Genomic DNA, 24,966 nt, shown 5'->3' with positions numbered 1-24,966 from the left:
TCGTCACAAAAATTCACATTCCAGCTAAACAATGCTTCTATTCATACCAGCAAGGAAACTAAGTGATGGATTAAGAACCGAAAACCTATTTTTTGGACTGGCCGGCTCGCTCTCCAGACTTGAATCCTGTTGAAAATCTTTGGGGGGATCCTTGTACGCAGAATCTACACTGAGAGAAAACGGTACACCACGATTGATAAACTCAAGATCGTAATTTCGGAAAAATGAAAAAATATCGAGAAATCCGTTCAGCAGTATTTGGTAAATAGTATTCCAACATGAATTTCCAAGGTTATTAGTCGAATTGGCAAGGTTACCAATTATTGACATGTAAATCAGCCTATCGTTTTGAATTTCTCATTGATAGTACTTGTGAATTTTGAAGCGGTCTTGTAGAAACTGGACAGCTGAAATTATCCTATTTAAGCACAATAAATAAGCAAACAACTCTTTTGAACGGAATTGACGTTAGATATACTTTATTCTAAGCAGTCTACAATGTATGAATGTATCTTGTTGAAATTCTAACTGTTTGTGTTGCAACGAAATAGAATCAGGGTGGTCTTATAGAAGTTGGACAGAGTGTATGTTTTCTTGACTTCAAATCGCTACATAACTTTTTTTAAACTCCACATAAACCATTCGACAGAATCTGTTGATCATCCATTGAGTAGAACTCGAATTTTGATGGAATACAAAATTTTCTGTTGTTAGGTGAAATGAATGGGAGTGTTGGTAAAATCGACAGCTTGAAGAGAACGAATGATACTTCGTGACAAGAGCCACAAAGTATACAAGACTATCCAAGATTCTTTAGGAGTGAGATGGGAGATGGCATGCCCTGTTCAACGTTGGTTTTAGCTGTCAGAAGAAGAGGAATGAATGATGATGACCTATCTCATACCCCTATAAAGGTTTGAACAGTCCGATTTATCTAATAGATAATATTTACGTTCAACCAAATTAAGAGATCAGTATTATAAAACCAAAATCAAAGCAAATTGGCTCTGATGCAGGCATGAATTTCTATTAAGGGGGCATTCTAGTGTAGAGACACGAATTTCGGACGTTTTTTCGAGCTCCGTAAAAATACAACAAATAGTATTTTCACGGTCCATTATATAATTATTTGTCCATCTATCTTTTAACGATAAAAAAAATTGAACGGAGAAAAAATATTCATAACTAGAATTGATTAGAATTCGAAAAGATTCTGAATCAGTAGAGGTGCCGCTATCGCAAGAACCTCGGACATTTCAAAAACGCCTTTTTTGACAAAATGATAGCCGTTTGAAAAACAAAATGCGGCTTACAACGTTTTTTCTTACGTTTCCCGATTTTTTTTTTAAATAGTAAAATTTAAAAAAAAAATCAATTTTAGAGGTTCATGCGATAGAAAGCATAAAGATTGTATTCATATAAATTCGACATGATTCGGTTCAGTGGAACTTGAGATATCGTGTACGCCAGTTTGAGAGAACTAGTTTCGCGAAACACGCGTTTACAGTTATTTGTCAATGCCGCCACCAGGTTAGATTCCGCATCACTTAAATGGCTCTATCTCGGTAAATAATGGGGTTTTCGATAAGTCCTTTCTAGGGTATATTTTTGAATGCCTAAACTACAGAAATATAAACGAAAAAAAAGATTTTTTCAAATTTCTAGACTAGAATACTGCCTTAAGCGTAAAACTTGGGCATTTGGATATAAAACGATGCACGGAAAGATCTTTTATGGGAATTTAATGTCAATTTATTTCTTAATATGGTGAATTATCTTTGATATAACAATATAACAATTTTACTGCGAGCTTTCCTTTGGCTAACTGTTGCTGTGCTCATATCTGATTTATTGGGAAATCCTTTTTTTACGTAGTTTTCATTGGTATAGTTTGAACAATAAAAATTGGGTCAAATTGTGTACCGTGTTCAAAGGTAGTGGAGAACCGGCCAAAATAATGGACAAGAAGAGAATTCCTTCTCTTTATCATCTTTCAATGAGTAAACGGGATTTCAGAAAAAAGTTCATATTTTATTAATCTAACTATCGGAGAATTGAAAAATGTCAAGCTTCATCAAAACGTTGGGGTTAACAACTGTATTTCACACATTGAAGGCCATTCTTCCAACGGAACCCTTAGTCCAAGTGACGAACCAGCCAAAAGACTGAAAATCGTTATAATACAGTAAAAAAATCCCGCGTTCTGATTGGTCGATCGACGCAAGCAATATGTGCTCTCCCAGTTAATCATTCAACACGAATACGGGACTTTACAATGAAATATGTTCGTTAAGTTAGATTTTCTGCTGCGCGAAATCCCACATTTTGATTGGTTCATTTTGCGTTCTCCCAGTTTCGCTGTCCGAATATAGAAGATGTGTGCAACCTAGTTGATGTCGAAAAACGTGAACTTCATACAAAAGTCATACCGCATTTTTGACTGTACGAAATTTAACGAGGAACGAAATTATTCACGAAGCTATTGAAACAAACCAAAACTAAAAGCATTTTTTACTAGAATTCACATTTTCGGTCAGCACCACAGAACGTCAAATCCCACCAAACCATAGCACAATTCTCAATCGAAACTAACGCCGCTTGGTATATCTGGTTCTACCGATAATAACTAGTTTATATTCAAAACGGTTGTCTGGCATTATCGTCCTGCTTCTGTTGCCCCTCAGCTGCACCCGAGCGCCTCGTCCACGAGACATCGATGGAAACTATAAACGGATTGGGATAATGCCAAGTTTTATTATTTTTTATGATCCTCGTACGATTATTTATCGTCCCACTGCCTGTGCCCCTTTACCCTCCCATCGATAGCTAAAGTTACAAACAGAGGCGCATACAAATACAGATGGTAAAGATAGACTGTGTGCGTGGATGTGGGTTTGTCTAGCACCGCCCAAGGAAGCCAAACGGCCAGAATAATGATCACATGATTATGAATGTCTCTCCAAGCCAAGAAGAGACCGACCCGATTCGGAAGCCAAGTCCGGAGCGGCAGATTCCGGTGACGATTAATCTTATTTTTAGACGGCTCTGACTCTGTGTTTCACAGTGGGGGTAACTTTTGACCCCATCCAATGTTTTAAGTTGACACACGACAAGCGTTTTAAATTATGAACTAAATTATCTGCACTCATCGAAAGTTCACAGTACGGGAGCCCCCTTGGGGCAACGAACCATAAAACACGCAACAAACCTCGTTCCCTCGTCATTCCCAGTAGCCGGTGGGAAGGGGGTAAACTTAGATCCAAAGTCAGACTTTCGTTAGTCTTTTGTTTGTCGTAAAAATTAATTACTGTTTAGGCAAATATTTTGAGAAACCTAATAAACTGCTTTTGCAGAACCAGCTATTTTGACAATAAAAATGCAGACCTTTTGAGAAGTTTAACAATGAGACCCAGATGTCGTCACCTTGAAAGAAAACTGTGTCCCATTGCAGATACAATGGCACATACACAATCATGTTTTATGCCCTTTTTTCTGAAGAACTACGCAGAGTTGGTGCACTAGAGAGAGGATATCTTTTATCGAATTAGGAAAATTTATTTAGCATACATTTCCAGCACAAACTTTCCTCTCCGAAAAAGGTTTTATTGAATTGGAAATAACTTGAGAAACTGTGATGAAGGACACCCGCATTCGACTCAATTAAAATTTAATATTCCCTTTCCTATCCCGGAAGAGTGATTTCATACGTGGAACAAACACCGACACACGTACATACCTGAATGTGGATTCATTCGAAACCTGTAAGTTATGTTTAGAATCCTCATCCCCCGTCAACACTGCAGTCGCATCAGAGGCATTGGGTTTTCTCGGAAAACGTTTCCATGATTGAATTCCAACAGGGAACCTTTCAACTATCCACCACATGGATACAAGCGAAACGACGATAAATGTGGCTGGTAGCTTTTCCGGAACAGATTCTGTTTGAATTTAAAACTAAACTTTCGCTCTCACGAGGAACCTCGGCAGTTTTACGACTTTACGGTGTTGTCTAGTGCTCTTTCTTTATTTTGTTTTTTGATTCCTCTCCCTTCCCCCCACAGATAAAGCACCCTCGGAGGCCACCTTTCGGGGCACGGAGTTCCTGTCGTACGACTTGGGCCAAACCGGCGGTGAGCCAATCGTGAGCGCACAGGACGCCATCACGCTTTACTTCCGGACCCGCCAGCCAAACGGATTGCTATTCTACACAGGTAAGCGAACGCACACTGATAAATGTGTAACTTCCGCCGAAAAGGGGGTGAGAAGAAATTTTTACGGCCCGATAGCAGCAAATGCAGGAACATGGGTACTGCACTGCACTGGGAGCGGAAGTATTACAGCAGCTCTTGGGATGGGTGCAACCCCTTCCATTGGCACTGCGCATCCGACGATTCGATGGTTTATTGTGGAAATATTTGGAAAATTGTTACACAAAAGATCGTCCGGTAATAACGCAAATTATATTATGCAGGCATCTTACTTATGGCATATATCAAACACCATTAAGCAATAAACCATTAAATCAATAAACCAATAAATCAATAAATCAATAAACCAGTAAACCAATAAACCAATAAACCAATAAACCAATAAACCAATAAACCAATAAACCAATAAACCAATAAACCAATAAACCAATAAACCAATAAACCAATAAACCAATAAACCAATAAACCAATAAACCAATAAACCAATAAACCAATAAACCAATAAACCAATAAACCAATAAACCAATAAACCAATAAACCAATAAACCAATAAACCAATAAACCAATAAACCAATAAACCAATAAACCAATAAACCAATAAACCAATAAACCAATAAACCAATAAACCAATAAACCAATAAACCAATAAACCAATAAACCAATAAACCAATAAACCAATAAACCAATAAACCAATAAACCAATAAACCAATAAACCAATAAACCAATAAACCAATAAACCAATAAACCAATAAACCAATAAACCAATAAACCAATAAACCAATAAACCAATAAACCAATAAACCAATAAACCAATAAACCAATAAACCAATAAACCAATAAACCAATAAACCAATAAACCAATAAACCAATAAACCAATAAACCAATAAACCAATAAACCAATAAACCAATAAACGGAAGCCTTGTCATTTTGATTTATGGGCCCTATTCCAGAAAACGAGACGAGCAGACTGGCTCGACAACCGTTCGGCCGCGCTCGTCGATGAATCAGTCGAATCGTCTAGTTTGTTTGATGTGTTTGTTCACCTTGTTGATTGAAAGCATTGGTATTTTTCTGCTCTGCCTTTATCTTCAAAAATTGTTTCACGGCTAAACTAGTATTGCATAAGCAATGTATGTTTTCAACTGCAACCATCAAATTCAATTCAGTAATTGTAAGATTTTACAGATTTTCAAATGGGCCTCTTCCCAACAACACAACCAAATGTAAACATTGAACTTATATCCAGGGCTGCTAGATGACTGTTTTGATTATATCAACACGGCACGAAATGGGTCTTCACATATTGAACGAAAATGAGTAATTCAAAACAACTACTTTATTAGAAATACATATATATAGATTTAAAACTTTTCTTGATAAATCGTTGATTAGGTGAACAAACATTGCCCCCAATAAATCCATAATAACAAAAGGTCTGAGTGATGAAACCATATGCTCGAGGAAATATATCAATGAAACCAAAATATACATGAAACTTATTCCTTTTTGTTATGTATTTTTTTAATATTTTGGCACTGAGAAAAATTGTTTGTTGTTTTTCTCAAAACAAAAACATGTCTTCTCATCTGACATCACTGATCATACCGAGAAAAACTGACTGAATTCTCTCCAGTCTACCAAATAAAACATTTCAATGAAACTCGTGTACTGGAATGAAATATTTTGCTCGTCTCGACAGTGACTGAAGCCGAGACGAGACGAGACGAATTGCTCGTCTCGTTTTCTGGAATAGGGCCCTATCTTATATTTATAAATCTCGTGTCACTGTGTTTGTGGTCGAACTTCTCCGAAACAACTCGACGGATTTCAATGGTATTATACACAAAAAACGTGCTAGGCATGAGAACAGGTCGTAAACTATATATGAGGTTATATGAGGTTTACGAATACTGTATATTTAATATCGATTAGGGTAGCCCCATGCAGAAAAACAATAAATTATTCTGAATATTTTTTTTATTTGCCTTCAAAATATACATATAACAGTGTCGCACAGCGGTCAAAGTTTGAGTTTTTTGAAAATAGAAAAATCTCCCAAAAGGGGAACAAAGGAAATCGGGGTTTTCGAAAAAAAATTTGATGCCAAATGTCTTCAAATTGCATGAATCGTCGAGATCTACTATCATCTCGAAAAAATGTTTTTGTCAGAAATTGACACTATGGGACTTTTTTCGGAATACGAGGCAAATCGTATGGTTTAGGATGCCAATGGAAATCGTCATGTCGATTTTTCATACGGGATTCCCTGTGAAATGTTGTTTTACACATTAAAATACCCTCTGCAGAATATTGGCTCATTATGACTTCTGATTAAAAAATTTTTTTTCGAGATAACAGTAAATCTCGACGTTTTGGCATCAAAAAACTTTTCTTGAAAATAATTTTTCGATTTTCAGAAAACTAAACTTTTGAGATCTGCGACAATAGTAAATGAAGTCCGTATGAGCTAATATTTTGCAGAGGGTATTTTATCGTGCAAATCAATATTTCGTAGGGAGTCCGTATGAAAAATCGATATGACGATTTTCATTGGCATCCTAAATCATACGATTTGCCTCGTATTTCGAAAAAAACGAAAAGTCCCAGAGTGTCGATTTTTGATAACAAAAAAAAATTCGAGATGACAGTAGATCTTGACGATTCATGCAATCATGCAAAGACATTTGGCATTTCAGGGTGGTTCGAAAAATCAATTATTTCCACTTTTTTCCAAAAGTGATTTTTTTTTAAATTCATAACTTTTGAACCACTGAACCGTTTTAAATGATCGACATATCAAATTGAAGCCAATGAGCTAGCCTTTTATTAAAGAATATTGAACCAGCAAAAAAATGGATTTTATTTTCGTAATTATTGATTGTAGTCGTTTTTTGTGGTTTTCATGGCTTTGGACTAGAGGGCGCTGTATTTTTTTATATTTTTTCACATATCTCGATATCAGAGATGCTATTTTTTTCGTTTTTAAAATATGATTTTCCAAAGTTAACCAATGGTTCGAAAAAACAATTTTTTCACCTTTTTTCCATTACTAAAATTCATAACTTCTGAACTACTGGACCGACTCAGATGATCGACGTATCAAATTAAAGCTTATGAGTTAGTTTTCTTTAAAAAAATATTACTTTTGGGAAAAAACGGTTTTAGTTATTGTAATTATTGATTGAGTCAGTATTTCATAGTTTTCTCGGTTAAAGATAGAGGGTGCTATATTGTTTTATATCTTTTCTGGAAAGCTGAGGATTTTTTGAATAACATATCTCGATATCAGAGATGCTATCTTTTCGTGTTTGAGATATGATTTTTCAAGTTTAACAAAATCAAATCTTCGTTCAATATTTCTGTGTGAATAGACTAGACCTATGCGACTAGAATCCAGTCTTCTTAAACAAATGATATTTAAGGAAGGTTAGCTTATTGGCTTCAATTTAATATATCGATCATCTGAATCGGTTCAGTAGTTCAAATGTTATGAATTTTTGCAAAAAGTCAGTTTTGGGTAAAAGGGGAAAAATGATTTTGACCACCAGTTAGCATTGAAAAATCATATCTCAAAAACGAATAAAATAGTATCTCTAATATCGAGATATGTTATGTAAAAAATCCTCAGCTTTCAAGGAAAAATATAAAAAAAATATTGTGCCCTCTAGTCCAAAGCCATGAAAACAACAAAAAACAACTACAATCAATAATTACGGAAACAAATTCCATTGATTTTGCAAGTTCAATATTAACAAAAGGCTAGCTCATTGGCTTCAATTTGATATGTCGATCATCTAAATCGGTTCAGTGATTCAAAAGTTAAGATTTTTTTTAAATATGTCACTTTTGTGAAAAAGTTTAAAAAAAATATTTCACCCTAAAATGGAAATGGTCACCATAACGAAAAAAAAAAACGGGTCTAACATTTTGCAATAAAGAACAAAACTACCACTTTTCATGGAAATCTGAGAACCACTATATCGGTTTGTCAATGGCAAAATGAGCTATATAAATTGAATCTACCTGTTACCTATACACTCTGTCCAACTTCTATAAGACCAGATGATGGTCTTGCTGATTTGTGTCATTGTAAACAATCAATGCATAAATTATTTGGCGAATCCTCAAGAATACGGTTTATTAAGAGAGAGCTCCACGTACATCGAAGCTATCTGACCGGGATAAGTGGGAAAAAAGCTAGAACAGCTTCGAATACCTCAAAATAGCAATATTTCAATTTCAATGTTACTCGGGTGACAATTCGTCAAGTTTTGGTAAAAAATCCTCACTTAAAGAGGGTTTAAAAGGTTAAAGCTCCTCATCCTACACCATCTCACATCGGAAGATGTCTGAGTTTTGCCAAAGCTCACATGAACCGACAGTGGGACATGGTATGTTGGGACAAAGAATGTTTCCAAAAGAATACCATTTGCTATATACCATAACGGAAAGTTCTTCAATGTATAGGTTATCTTCGCTGACGAAAAAGCTTTCAATTTGGATGGTCCTGATGGTTTCAACGACATATTATATTTTGGGCATCTTTTTCTAACAAGAACATATCCTGTACGAAATTAACTAAGCTCAATACCGGCGGCCTTTGTCATAATGGCGTAATAATGATGCGCAAACAGTGCTCTCGGTAATCTTCATTATAACTACGAAAACTTTACGCTTTGGCCTGCAGTTTAAATCCCTGACCTAACCACTTACCCACACCCACAAAGTTCGCACAATCTCCTGCCACAGTTCGGTGCACACTATTTTCACGCTACTCACTCTCATCACCGTTGATAAATAGGCCCAGACGTTAATTACTGCACCTCGTTTGTGATTTCTGGCTCTGGGCGGAATACGGTCCCCACAGCGCATTCCTCTGCGCTGTGCACCGGGGAGGGAGGGAGGTCTCCCTAGAGCTACCAGAACAACTACCGATCGTGACAGTCAGAAATTAACTAGCGTGACACGAGCTTTCAGTGGCTGCCAGCCGCACATGGCACACAACTGTAGAACCCACTCCATTCTCTGGAGCTGGGACTGGGGGGGCTGAGGGCTCGACCAACCGAACCCCCGACACTTTTGGTGCGAGACTTATGTTCACCGAAAAACGGAAAAAAACAGAACGCCTGGAATCAGCAAAATGTCACGGTTGAAGCTGCACGCTACTTCCCCTTTCGCCGTCATTTTACACGAAAAGTGCATTTCACTCCGTTATGCAAAAAAAAAACGGGACGCTGTGCCTTCTCACCATTAAAAGTGCTAAATTTTCATCATAAAAATTGTTCGTTTTCCACCGCTTTATGTCAAATCACCTCACCGGTCGATGGGACTTTGCTTTTCGTTGGAGTCGTAAAAAAGTGTATATACACATTTATAACCTGTGGTTGGTAGTTACGATAAAAAATCGATTTGCCACCTTCCGGTTCCGTTTTTCCAAGGGAACCTAAAACGGCCCTTGGCTGGTGTGATGAGACGTAGCCCACATACACACAGCACCCCAAAACACCATTATGGCTCAATTTCAAGAAATCGCTCCACTCGTACTCTGGGGGCTCGAGGAAAAGGTCGAGTTCCAAGAAATGACTTTTCATTTACCGTGGAAACCAAGAAAAAGCCGGTGCTTCAATGAATGTTTAATGCGCCACCAGTGGGCGATATGCGAGTGCCGAGCCACGAGGAGATGTGTTTACCTATTTACATATATACGTTGTTCCGATTCAAAGCGAGACTCGATGACATCGGAATTGGTTTGGAATTGTCGTAGAGATATGCAGAGGGAGAAATCGTGGAGAAAAGACGATCGAGATTGCCGTTGGTAACGACCTCTATCAAAAAAATCACTTCAACTTCTGGGGATGCAAAAACATTTTATACTTCACAAGGAATGAAAAGTCTTTGGTTTCACGCAGATATACAGTGACGGACAAAACAATAAGACCACAAGTTGGGAGAATATTCAAATTGCGCTCTATTCGTCAACTGAAATCATACGTATGCGGCACCATGTGGTGAGCACATGTATTGATACTAAAGCCTAGTTTATACGGTGCGAGTAAGCATACGAGTCAGTCTAGTCAGTTACTGCAGTGTAACTACTCACACCGAGTGAACACATCATACCAGTTAGTGTCATGTTTTATCCGGAGTGCGAGCTATTTCAAAGTTTTTTTTATTTTACTCGCACTCGCATCCCTCAAAATGTCAAAAACAGCATTTAGCGTACGAATCAGGGATGCCAAATGTAAAGAAATGTCTCCATTTTCAAGATATTTAAAAATATGCGAAGAACAGACTTAAAAATTATTGGAAAAACAAATGAAACTCTCATAGTTCCAAAACGAAATCGTTGTTATTTTGTTTCGCACGCTGGCGTGACATGCTTTCTTTTTGAGATAGCTTTCTTGAAAAAATATAATATAAAATCATGATCAGACACAATTTTCATTCAAAATTTACTCACCACTTGCAAAAAAAAGTATTGTTCTAAGAAACAAAATATATATTCGATTTGGAAAATTTTTAATCATTATTTTAATTTTTGACGCGTAATTATTCTACCTGTAAATCTACTATCATTTTCATTTCACAAATTGGTACACGAATCTGCTGTCAAGGCGAAATAAATAAAATAAAAAAAAACTTTTAGACTGCCATTCATAGCATCACATACTTCCGGAATTAAAATATAATTTTTAATTTCAAACTTGCCGGTATAGCATCCCTCATGAAGGTATCTCGGCGTTGTATTCTTGGAGCAATTAAATCCAACAGAGTTTTCACTTGTTCAAGTGTTAGGCCACGGTGATGATGCCTGCAGCTTCTTACGAAAATAAGGCTGCACGAAACGCATACAATCGTGAAAAGTAAACAATTACATAGAATTATATTGGTGTGGTTACATTGCTTCCCACTTGCTTCGTTCGAATTCGCCAGTTTTTATCGAACAAAATTGTCAGTTATAGCACAATCAAGTTTTCGTGCGTACTCCGATCCAGTGTCACCTTGACCATATTCTCAACACTGCTCTGCACTCTCGGGGATCATCATCATAGAGTTCCTTCAATATTGTACACTGAAGTCGCATTTTACGCGGTTTTTTTACACGCGGCTTTTTTTTCGCGGTTTTTGGAATTTACGGGATTTTGGAATTTATGTGGTTTTTTTTACGCGGATTTCGGAATTTACGAGGTTTTTTTACGCGGATTTCGAAATTTTCGCGGCACGTATCAAGCACGTAAAAAATAAATAAAATGAGATAGAGATATAATGATTGTAGCATGCCTAAAAATTCAGGTAATCAATTGTTAGAATATGGGTTGCATTTTAAGCTAATAATTCATTTTTATTTATACACAGATTTTAAAAATTACCCGGTTTATTTTTACGCGGATTTTGGAATTTACGCGGATTTTAGAATATACGCGGTTTTCTTTTACGCGGCACGTATCCTCCGCGTAAAAAGCGACTCCAGTGTATTTGTTTCTCCTTTTCTTTGCATTTTCTTTGCCTGGCCCAAATCCTTTTTTCTTTCTGCTTTTTTTCGGATAGTACCTTCAGTTCAAAGAAATTCAGCACAAAGTATTTTTAAACACGGTCAGCGTGTGTTTCGCGATAAAATTTTGTAATGATAAATTCAACTGGAAACCTGAGACGAAAACTGCCAATAGAAAAGTCGATTCCGGATCAATCATCTGGCAGATTCGAATCTGATTGCTGTTTCTGACTATTTGATGGACATTTGAAAAATCGCCTGGCATCCCTGGTAAACCCGTGCTGTAGTATCTGGTTTCTCGCCAGCAGCTTACACTGTGTGAACGGACAAGGCGAGTCAACCATTTGTCAAGCGAGTTCACCGGGTCAGTAGCTGCTCACTGTCAAGTCATCTACTAGCAACGTATGAATGACATCGTATCGTTGACATCGATACATTGAAAGTTGTGAAAGATTGTGTGACAAAATGTCTCCCATTTTAACTGATTTTTGTAACAAATCTCGCTATCTTTCTGAAATAAGTCACATACAATAGATTAACCCTTAAATGCGTTATGATGTATATGTACATCAGTATTTTCTCCTTCACATAATTGCTAAACGGGAATTCAAACACAATATTTTTTTACTTTTAATAGGTGCTCACACGGAAACATTTTTAAACACAACTAGAATTTGCGAAAACCATCTCGAATGGATTGGTCCTTCTGAAAAATGTCCGGAAGTTAGTACTCATAATCTATATTCACTATAAAACATAAACATTTCGAAGACTATCTATGACTTTGGTCCAATCGGGTGTTGAGACCATTGTAAATATACAAAAACATAATTTTCTTACCATTTACTGAATACATTTAATGGCTAAAATGATTTTAAATGGAAATTAACGAAAATAATCCCGACCGAGTCGCGCTTTCAAGTGCGCAGACAACATCATCACTTTTGTAATTCTGAGTTCTAATGTAGATGTGAGCTGATTCAGCTGTGCGTAAATTCGCCTATCCTGACACCTGACTATAAAATTATTACAAACAATATTTCGGACAACGTGGCGACGAAGGAGAAAATACTATTTTTATCTATAATATATTTTTGTAGTCATAGATTTGTTTGACTTAGGCTTATATTTTTGTAGATATGAACTATTAAGACTTGTGTTTAAAAATAATAAATGATGGCTCTTTGTCTTCTTCTGCAAAACTGAATGAAGACAAGAAAAAGGTAGTGGCTTTAATGGTATTTTTGTGTACATTTTTGAACAGAATGTGGTTCCGAATTCTGTCACGTTATCTCATCTAAGCCGTTATAGGATACAAGTTCATACAGGACAAAGATTTTGTTTATTGCTTCCATTTGATTTTTGTCAAAAGAGAAAAAATTACAGATTTTGAACAATGAAAAAACTCATTTCAAATGCAATTACTACACACAATCACAGTCCTATGTCAAGATTCCGTCCGTGCCCCTAGGCCCAGTCCCATCAGTTTTTTATGAAATAGGGTTAACGTTAATAACTACATAAATCAATACGATTATGTGCACACCAATATACACACTTGTGAAAATATTTCACTAGTGGAAGAACTTTAAACTATAATTGCGCTAGAGCAACTAATGATCATGGCTGATGATCAATTTTTACAGATACAGTTTCAGAGATATTTGTTAAAATATGGGCTGAACAATATCGACAAGAAAATAAGTCGCAGGAAGCAAAATCACAACTCCAACGTTCTCAAAAATACCGTTCTCAAAGAAATAATAAAAAAATTATACTATGCAGAATATTTCCCAACAGTTTTGGTTTTTGGAATCAAAATGCAACCGTCAAAATCTATACATTTTTTCCACACGAAATATTGAAATGGTCTTCTATATTGAAAAGTTAGTCCTACATCCTTCGTGAAAACAACCATTATTAGAAGTACCTGCTCTGTTATCTGCAACGAAGAAATATTCAGAAATTTCTGTAAATCCTCAAAATTAACAGCAACTTTAGTGGCAGATACATTGCCTCTTTCAACAAGGTTCACGAATGTTTGGTAGGTCACTAATTGATCTCTGGAACCATAGTATGATGCATGGATTTTCGAATAAATCGCGTGGTACAAAAGACATTATTACAAATACTTTTTATACTCGAAATAAGGTACAAATTGATAAAAACTCGGTCGAAAAATAAAAAAAAGGTTGAAGTCCCATTAAAAATGGTACGATTGGTCAGTTTAATTATGAGAAAACCTATTTTATGATTTATTTTGTTGTATTGATACGAACAACTCATAGATAAGAAAAAAAAAGTGGCAATCCTGGTTGATGAAAACATATTTTCTGGGTTTTTTCATTCTACCATTCTTCTTCACATAAATATCAATAACACCTAAAAAGTACACAAGTGCAATATTTCAGAGAAGTTCAACTTTTGGTCTGTGACCCCGTGCGCACGTATACGAGTTATGATCTTGCGCGCCAGTACAGGTGGGTAAAACGACCATTTTGGAAACGTGGCGGAATATCGTTCCGAATAGTTTGAAGAACTTGATATCGTTAGTGTCCAACAGGATGTTCCAGGTTATTGAACCTATAGGAAGACCAACTTATCATAAGCGTAACGTAGATCATTATCTATCTTTTAACAATACAACAAAAATTCTCCGGAAAAAGTATTCATAATTAGAATAGTTAGAAGATGATGAAGTGAGGAGATTCAGAAAAAGTTATGCCATGGCGTACACGACTCCAGTCCTTCTGGTTGTCTGACACAGAAAAACCGTACAGATTCTGAAACAATAAAGATGCCGCTATCGTATTAATCTTCGACATGTCAAAAACATGTTTTTTAACAAAATGGCGGCCACTTGAAGAAAATAATGTGTTTTAAATTTTTGTGTGTTTCCCGATTTAACAAAAAAATATGAAAATGAAGGAATCTGCAGAACATTGTCTGTCGATTCAAAACTGCACAGTTAATATCTAAATTTTTAAAATTTCATGCAATCAAGTACAACCTTTCAGTATTTATCAACAATACACGCGCAAGTTTATTGCAGAATCTCCTATGTAGTGCAATAATATGTATTGAGCGTGTAACAATAACAATGTATTTATTATTTTCGCCCTCACTGTACACAGATTGAATTCTCCAAATTGCTTGGAATAGTCTACTGTGAAGCTTGTGATTTATGGACCACGTAAAATTATTCATTAACATTTATGATTATTACATTTTGATTGACTGTTTTCTGGATCGGGCTAGAACAAACCGAAAAACGTTTGTTGTTTTGTAATAGGGACAAATTTAGGGTGCTCTGCTTCGGTCGCCATATGATAGAATGAATCGTAAATCGCACCTGGTAATATCGACTGGCCACAAACGATGGGGTCGATGCGTTAATTGCTATCGGCAGCATGATGCTGCTGCTGCTGATGCGAACATCGAAGCCCACCATCTTCGCAAAGCTCCCCACTTGGGCGGATGGGACTGATTGGATTATCCCTGCTTGACAGTTTTCGCATTTTGGTTAGGGAAAGAAAAACGATCAGTTTTTGTTTGTTTCTGAGCCCGAGCAGGCCCTGAACTCAGCAGGACTGTCTGTGTGTGTGACAGCGAGCTAAACTTCGGATCCGGTTACACTGTTCACTGTCAGAGGAGCAATTATCTTAATTAGATTACGGACACAGTGAACGTTTGCTGCCTGCTGAAAGGGGAACGAACCTGTGTTGTGCATGGCTCAACTCCGAGCTCCTTTGGTCAGGTCCAGGTTGAAAGTGTCTCGTGTGGCTGTAGTTGTATACCTTTTCGTCCGCACTCTTTTGCACCGAGTTTCTTCGAAGACAGGAAGGGACAGCAGTTGGCCATGAATATAAAGCAGAAGATCCTGACGCACAGTGAAATGCCGAACTGCCGGTCTCTTCGTTCGCCGGGAGCGCTCGTCAAGCATTAAGTAATATTTTTATTGCTCTCCAAGTTATCGTCATCATCGCTCTTCGGAGTGACTTCCCTGTTGGCCCCGCAACTGCCACCACCTCCCGAGGCGGGTTTTATTTTGGTTTTCCGTCCAGAATTTGTTTGCTGTGCGATTGCACGGTGTGTTGTAAAATGCGACAAAATAATAAAACAAAGGTTGTTTCTCTTTTTTTTGTTCGGTTTTCCACAACGGAAAAGACGGAACAACAGACCCATCCCACCCCAACTCTCGCGGGAATAATACGGTCCAACTTTCGTTCTAGTTATATGACAGGACACTTGTATTTTATGATCCAAATCTTGCTTGCTGTCCCTCGGATAAGTGGTCCTGCGACAACAAAGGGACATTAATTTCAATCAACTGCGATCCGGCGGAGATATAACAGTGAAGTGACTGGATTCGACCTGGCAGATGGTAAAACCATTTCGCAGGGTAAATGATTGGACATTAGTTTGAAATTTCCGCTGTGAGATGTGTTTAAAGAAAGATTTTAACACTCCTGGAAGACACCATCCCTCATCCAGGAATTATGGAAGGACAGGCGCTCGAGTGTTACACTCGATGAAAGGAATTCCAGATGGCGTTCGCTTGGCAACAAATTGGGCCGTTTTCGTTTCGCTCGTTTATAAACCGAGTGGAAGTGGAAGACACGTTCTTTCGCCACTACTGTCACTATTATGCTTCCCTCAGAGGGGAAAAGTTTTTCCCGCTGTCGGAATTATGGAAACTCTGGACGAAAGTTTACTTTGACCAGTGAGGGAAGGAGGTTCCACTCCGACCGTCGTTACATTCTAACCTATTCGAGGACCAAAATTAAGGGGCTTCACAGTTTGTTCCCTCTTTTAAGCTTGTTACCGGTAACTTTATGCGTCCAGACGCTGCTGCACAGTAAATGAATCTTAATCATATCAGCCAACAATGTTTGAGCAAAAAATATACATTTGTTTAATAAACATTAATTTGCCCTTGCATTTAGTCACAGTGAGTAAAATTACCAAACATCAAGTGGGCTGTTGTTTACATTGTGTCACACGTAACTCTTGCATTATTGCTTTTTTTCCAATGCTTCGCAATCTATCATTATCCCGTTTTTCACCATCCGTTCAACAACAATATTTATATCGACGAATCGAATTAAAATTGATTCGTTCGGGGCCGATAATATCGCCAACATCGGTCTCCTATATACGGACGGTAAATATAGGTAATCGAATGACAACATGCGATAGGAGAGTTGGATGACCACATTCATTGGAATTTCCCGCATTCTCGTAGGGCATTTGTATCGGGAAAAATCTACACGATAATTGGAGTATGAATTTTTCATTGGCTTAAAGTGCATCCATGGCTACGTCGGCCTCATTCGCGTGGTTTGGAACGTTAAAATCCGGGGAAATGCAAGGAAAATACTAGAGGCTAAGATCTCGACTAACGATAATCAATAAGTGGCTGCAATTACGATCGAACCGAAGCGGGACAACCGATGAGGGACAGAGCGAAAGAGAAACAAAACACTTAATTTCCGCGCACTTGAACGATGCTACGACAAATGAATGTCTCTTCTGGCAGCACGGAAGCCAATCAATCAAAAAGCTTTCAACCAACCAGCAGGTGCCGCCACCGAGAGGGGGGGGGGGTCGACATGCAATTTGTTTAGCCAACATGCGACACAACACGAAGCAGTAAAGCTGATAGCCTCATAATGTTTGAATGGTCGTCAATTTTTTAAAGCCATACCATAAACACAGGAGCCGGGAAAAAAGAATAAATGCACAGCCGCGTTGCACATGGCAAGATGGCGTCTGGTGGAAAAATGGATGGATGAACTTTGACATTGTTCGCGGCTGCTGCCGCACATAACGGGCCTCGACTGTTGCGATGGGGAAGAGTATGATGGTGTGCAACAATTTAATTGTCTGTTTAGGAATCAGGCAACGTGCTCCCGTGACAGAGTGATTAGCGTCCCACATTATCATGCCGGAGGTTCGGGTTCGATTCCCGTTCTGGTCGGGGAGATTTTCCGTCAAACAAATTTCTTCTGACTTGCAGTGTGGTCAGGCGTATTCTCTAGAGCCTGCCACTCCAGAATACATCCAAGGCGTGTTTTTCGGCATAGAAATCTCAACTAAGTAGTACTAAGAAAAATTACGCAAGTAATGCCTACGTTGAGAAAGCCAAAGTTCCACTGGGAACGTGAGTGCCATCCAAGAAGAAGAAATCAGACAAATGACATATTTCTATATTCGTTTCGTTGGAGCTTGCCTCGTTAATAGAAACTTTACACGATAGATATTATTGCCAATAATTGTCTTCAATATAATGATAGCCAGGATTTTTGATCCGATCTAAACTAGGAATACCATCCATACTCTTTCTAGAGTACATGTACTTTTTTCCAGTTAAAAACAATTTAACTCTTCTTTTGCAAAATAAGCCGGTAACCGGTGTACCGGTAGGTTTCCTCGGTTTTACAACAGATGACGTAACTAGATTATTATTCCAGTGAATCATATTTCCAGACATTCGATGGAAAGCTACTGTCATTGCGCGTCTTTTTCAGCATATGTCAAAAAATTGAAATGTGAACCACATAGTTTTCTGCCACTTCCAATATGTCGAATTTCGTACCAACGAGAGTGTTTTTGCGGAAAGCCATCGCATTTTAGTGGAAGTTTATGGTGACCATGCTCCAACTGAACGAACGTGTCCGACGTGGTTTGCACGGTTTAAAAGTGGTTATTTTGACTTGGAAGACGAAGAACGTTCCGAACCACCAAAAAAGTTTGAAGATGAAGATTTGGAGGCTTTTCTCGATTAAGATCCGTCACAAACGCAACAAGAACTTGCAGAAACACTTGGAGTAGCTCAGCAAACCATATCTGATCGTACAAAAGCAATGGGAATGATCCGAAAGATAGGACATTGGGTGCCGTATGAATTGAAGCTACGAGACGTCGAACGTCGTTTTTTCACGTTCGAACAACTGCTCCAACGGCATAAAAGAAAGGTTTTTTTTGCATCGAATCGTTACTGGCGATGAAAAGTGGGTCCATTACGACAATCCTAAACGTCGGGCAACGATACCTCGGCAATGTATCAACATCGACGGCCGCGGGGAATATTCACGGCCAGAAGGCTGTCTATTTGGTGGGACCAGCTGGGTGTGGTATACTATGAACTGCTAAAACCGAATGAAACCATTACGGGGGACCTCTACCGACGACATTTGAAGCGTTTGAACCGTGCACTGAAGGAAAAACGGCCACAATACGAGCAAAGACACGATAAAGTTATTTTGCAGCACGGCAATGCTCGGCCGCATGTCGCGAAACCGGTCAAAACATACTTGGGAATGCTGAAATAGGAGTCCTATTCGATTCAACATGGCCTGGTTGACCAGCACTTCTCCATTTTTGATGAAGTCAAAAATTGGATCGATTCACGGAAATAATCGGCCGACAAACCGGCCGATTATTTCCGCAAAGGAATCCGTGAATTACCAGAAAGATGAGAAAAAGTTTTGGCTAGCGATGGGTAATACTTTGAATATTAAATTTGTCACCATTTTTGCAAAATAAAGCATTAATTTCTGAAAAAAAACCAAAAAAACTTGCCGGTACTCCTATTAGCTACAATCTCAGGTGATCCACTGATAATCTACGGTGAAAATACAATGGAGTATTAAACGCGAAAAGTCTTAGAATACATCGCCGATTCAAATCTTTATATAGGTGTTTTTTCGATTACCTTCTCAGGTAGCCCATCGATAAACTTCGAAGATGTGATTTGATAACCTCCGCCATCATAACTCGAAATACATTCGATTTTCGTGATTATCCATTGTCAAATGCATTGTCTTTGTCCGCGTCAATATAATCACTTTACTTACCGCAGTAAATCCTGATTATTAATCCTTCCCATTAAAAACTATCCCTTCCTTGATATTCGCTCAGGAACCACGCTATAGAGGTGGCCCTTCTAGCCTTCGGGAGGCGAATATCATACTAACATTCCTTCCCTTCCCCTGGTGACTGTAATAAAGTGGTGTCGTTATTGACTATTTAAAGCTCGAATCACCGAAACTTGCACAATTAGAATGATTTGCTACTCCCAAGCGTTATTCGGTGTGTTCTTTGTGCTAGTTTCGCTAGTTCAGGTCAATCACGTAGAGCAGCTACGAAATATACAGTCCACCCAAGCTGAAGCTCAAGCAATCTAAAAGAACGCTCAAATGAAGCTAGAATGGAGAGAGCCAAAAAGAAGTCACCCTATTATCAAATTGTCAGCGTTGTGAAACCTTTCATTCGACACTACTGAAAAATCGACAGCAAGCACCGTTCCTGAGATACAAAAGGGGGTAGGTCCAGGATCACCGATCAGACTAGGACCATCTTCCTCTATAGTATGAACTTTTGGTAGGGGAAGTGGAGATCTCAGAGGAAAGTGAGAAGTATTCAGAGTAATAAAAAACATAAAAAATAGTACAATACAGGTAATCTTCGATATAACGTAAATTTCACTTTCAAAATTGTACGTTGTATCGAATTGTACGTTATATCAAAGTACAATAAAGTACTCACAAACATAGACTATAATACATTATTGTGTTGCTGTTTTAGTACAGTTAATGAATAGCTTCAATCAGAAGACGAACCCAGCCTTTCTCATGATGTTTCCCTTCGTACTGTTGAGTAAAGCTTGATCCATTTAGAATCCGGAATCATAAAACCAGCTGTATTTCGGGATTAATTGAAGGTACAAAACTTGTCTTAGCATCACAATACAGATAATTTATTTTTCTATCAGAAAAAAAATATTGAAAATTTTTTTCCTTTACACTTTGGAAATGTGTACGTTATATCGAGGTAAAATGTACGTTATATCGAGGGTATGTTCTAACGAGGGTACGTTATATCGAAGTTTCCTTGTAGTTGCTACAATACGGTGAAACGATCTTAGAAACATAGAAACGATCTTAGATTTTATTAGATTTTATTAGATTTTATTAGATTGAAGTTCAGATTGTTGTCCAATCAATTCGTGCTCAATTCACGTTTAATGTATACGTCTTGCTACTAACAATTTATTGAATTGTGGTCCAGGATGTCATTATAGCATGTTTTTTGGTTATGTAAAAATGCAATTAATGAATTTAACCGGCTGCTGATTTAGAAGTTCGAATAGATATACTCACGCATATGTTCATGACTTCCATTTGATGTATCAAAAAAGACAAGAATACAGATTTTGAACAATGAAAAAACTCAATTCAAATGCAATTGCTACACACAATCACAGTCCTATGTCAAGATCGTGTCCGTGCCTCTAGGCCCAAACCCATCAACTTTTTTAGTGAGTCAAAACGTTGTCACGTCACGCTGTAATGGGTTTGTTACTCCATTACATGGAATACATACAGGGCGGACTCGATTATATACAGCTTAGGATTTATTTTCACTGTATATAATCGAGCCAAAGAAAAAAAAAATGAAATCTTTTTTATGCATATATTTTTTGTTTTTTGAATATAAAAAAAGAATTTTATTTTTGATTCATCCCATTGAAGTCATGAAATACCTTTCTCATATAAAAATCCAAATTCATTCGGGATTTGATAAAAGATCATATTTTATGAAAAAAATCCTTCTACACATATGTTCAAATTTCAACAATGACAGAGTTATAAAACTTTTTGTTTGTTTCGGACTCTGTTGCCTCAAACTGGCGCTACATTAAAAATTACGCTACAGAAGACGATTCTGTTGCTTCCATTAGAAGCATGAGAAAATTAAGTACATAATATAGTGGTGGAAAATCTAAATAAGTGAATTTAAATAATATTTTGAAAGTGAAACACTTCAAAGTTAGAAGTGTTCAATGTGTTATTATTAATTTTACCCTAAAAATTCATATTGAACTTGATTGTTTTTATCAATTAAATTAAAGCTTTCTAACCTTTCGACATGTATTTGAAACGGAAAAGTTAATTTGCATTTATTATTTTCATTTTGAAAGTGTATTATTCCACCTGAGAATCGATAACCATTTTCGCTTCACACCAACGGAATGTAAAGATCTATTCCGTCAACGCAATTTTCAATAGGACTAAGAACGTCTTCTACAATGTCATTGTAGAACATACGAAAACATATATTTTTTTTTTAAATCCGCGATCATCGAAGTTAACAAATGGATGTGAGCTTACTTCGAATGTTTGTTTTTAACATAAAATGGATCTTTCTAATGTTTTACCTACCTACCTATAAAACTTAATACATTAAATTTAATAAATTTTATTACTAGAATGAATATCATCAATATCATTAACGGAGATGAGCTTTTATTTGGCCAGAACATAACATCATCATGAACATTGCACAATGGTCCAGCAGATACATTTATTCTCTAGACAAAAACTGTCTTCGAAAAGGTTATTACATATGATAGAGCGCTCATTTTCATGTTGCCAAAAATAGGGTGACCAACATAAATCAACAATGTTGTAGTCCCAGTCATTTGAGACATCTTTGTAGAACTAAGTTTTTTTTTCTATCTCTTGAAATAAGCGATATAGTGCCTTTTTTCTAAGTTGCGTTAGGGTCACCATTAAAAAACTGTTTTTTTTTTTGCTCTAACATTTATATTTCAAATTCTACATACAAACAGTCTTCGAAAGAGTTTTAGAACATACTGATACAGACATTTTTCGATACGGAACTTGTCAATATCTCGACTTTACTCAAAGTTATTGATATTTCTTCCCAAAAAATACGCTCTCTTCAATTGATCGCCATTCTTTCTGGGGAAAACATAAACAAAGTTTATTGGCGGAATCTGAAAGAGCAGAGTTCACTCTACATAAGGCGTGATTTTCAAAACTATGTTATTTTTCGTGTTTGAGTAAATTAAAATTGAAATCATGAGTTTGTGGGTGGAAAACCATCAATAACATTGAGTAGGATTAGGATACTGACGAGTTCTGCATCGCAAAATGTTGATCTTGATAAGCTCTAAAAGTCGTACGAAGACAGTTTTGATGTAGAATTTAAAATATAAAAGTTAGAGCAAAAAAAAACGCTTTTTCATGGTCACCCTAATGCAACTTAGGAAAAAAGCGCTAAATCGATTATATTAAAAAATAGAAAAAAGCTTTGTTCTACAAAGTTGATTAAAATAATTTGGGCTACAATATTGTCTAGCTATGTTTATATCTATATATAAAGATAAGAAAATTAGATTCGACAATTTTGGTCACCCTATTTATGATAACATGAAAATGAGCGCTCTATCATATGTAACAACTTTGTCGAAGACAGCTTTTGTCTAAAGAATAAATATCTCCCACAAAGTTGTATTTTAACTAGGTTGCATTAGGGTAACCATGAAAAAACCGGTCATTTTACTCTAACTTTTATATTTAAAATTCTACATTAAAATTGTCTTCGTACGACTTTTAGAGCTTATCAATACCAACATTTTGCGATGCAGAATTCGTCAATATCTTAATCCTGCTCAAAGTTATTGATGGGTTTTCACCCACAAACTCATGATTTCAATCTTAATTTACTCAAATACTAAAAATAACATATATTTGAAAATCACACATTATATAGAGTGAAGTTTGTTCTTTCAAATTCCGTCAACAAATATTGACTTTGAGTAAGGTTGAGATCTTGATAAGTTCTGCATCGAAAAATTTCTGTACCAGTATGTTCTAAAACTCTTTCGAAGACAGTTTATATGTAGAATTTGAAATATACAAATTAGAGCAAAAAAACAGTTTTTTTAATGATGACCCTAACGCGACTTAAAAAAAAGACGCTATATCAATTATTTCGATAGATAGAAAAAAAACTTTGTTCTACAAAGATGTCTCAAATGACTGGGACTATAACATTGTTGAACTATGTTTACCTCATAGAACCTATAGAGATAAGAAAGTAAGATTTTTTATTTCATCGAAAATGTTGGTCTCCCTATTTTTGGCAACATGAAAATGAGCGCTCTATCATATGTAATAACTTTGTCGAAGACAGTTTTTGTCTAGAGAACATCTGTCGGGCTGATTGGGCGGTTTCAATTTTCCGAGGAACTAACATAAAAGCTTTTAAGAGAATGCATTTTTCTAGAAACATAGAAAAACAATCGAGCCGTACATAGGCAAGAATCTGCCAAGAGAAACAGCGTCAGTGCCTAGGCCTGATGCCTTGGTGCCCCTCAAATAGCACACTCGTCTTGCTGTCTACTCGTATATTTCTTTTTCTCTGAAACTACAGACTCATGGCATCATCATTGCTTTTCTTATCCTCCATAATTGGGCCTGCTTTTGCGAGAGAAAAATGTATACCGATACAATCCGTTGCCGCGGTTTTCGCAATCCTTTGGTCGCTAATCGAACATTTCGAATTCGCTTGAATTTCCACTGAAGTAACATCTATATTCATTAGCGAAATGAGGAGAATAAACAGATAACTTCGACCGGTTGAGAACACGGCAGCAATTGATTGATGAGCACTGGGTGACGCGCGATAACAGACAGCAGCCCACCCGGGTCATTATTCATCATTTTGCCAATATAAACTCCACCATCTGGCGACGAACGCCAGGAAGCGATCCGTTTTCCCCGTCCCCTTTCCCGTCAACTCCAATTTTTCCAGCCAAACGAATGAATGTTAAATTACGCGCCAAGTAGCAGCTCTCCAGCTTCTCGTCTCCCCTTTTGGGACTTGTCATCGAGTCTGGTGGTGTTTGGTTGCGTGATAATGCTGTTTGTCGCACACACTCTCTGCCTCGAGAGCACAAGAGGACATCCGGCGTCGGACAAGCCAATTAACCCGATGGTGCTTCAGTGCGTGTCACTATCTGTGAATGCTGTTGCTGACTGACCACTTGGTGCCGTGATATCCACCCACATAACAACAGTGGAAGCTGATTATAAAACAGCACAACCCAATTAAAGGCACTCAAAATCGGCCATAATGGCCTCCCGAGAAGTTAAGGTGTTAATGCAATGCACGCCTCGACTAATTTCAGTCGAACTTCTACGAATATTGAACTATTGCCAGAAGATTGTTGTTTAACCCACACTCTCTTTCCTCTTTTTTTTTCTATTCCGAAGGTCATGGAACCGATTACTTGAATCTAGCGCTGCGTGACGGAGGCGTCTCGCTGACGATGGGACTCTCGAACGGCAAGCAGGAGATGCACATCAAACCAGCGAGGGTTCGCTTCGATGACCACCAGTGGCACAAAGTAACCGTTCACCGGAGGATACAAGAGGTAGTAGCAAACGA

General features: G+C 37.4%; 1 protein-coding gene across 15 annotated transcripts in view; it reads left to right on the top strand.

Moving 5' to 3' along the window:
* LOC129762599 (neurexin-1) overlaps nucleotides 1-24,966 on the top strand; it is a 257,329-nt gene that overhangs the window by 166,551 nt on the left and 65,812 nt on the right. For all 15 annotated transcript variants that reach the window (XM_055761047.1, XM_055761038.1, XM_055761121.1 and 12 more), the window contains 2 exons: nucleotides 4,062-4,211; nucleotides 24,792-24,952. In XM_055761047.1, the coding sequence (XP_055617022.1) occupies nucleotides 4,062-4,211; nucleotides 24,792-24,952 (311 nt within the window). The remainder of the gene's footprint in view (nucleotides 1-4,061; nucleotides 4,212-24,791; nucleotides 24,953-24,966) is intronic.

This window comes from Toxorhynchites rutilus, chromosome 1 (genome assembly GCF_029784135.1).
Source record: "Toxorhynchites rutilus septentrionalis strain SRP chromosome 1, ASM2978413v1, whole genome shotgun sequence".
Lineage (NCBI taxonomy): Eukaryota > Metazoa > Arthropoda > Insecta > Diptera > Culicidae > Toxorhynchites > Toxorhynchites rutilus.
The sequence above is the reverse complement of the archived record's forward strand: the minus strand, read 5'-3'. Positions and strand labels throughout refer to the sequence as shown.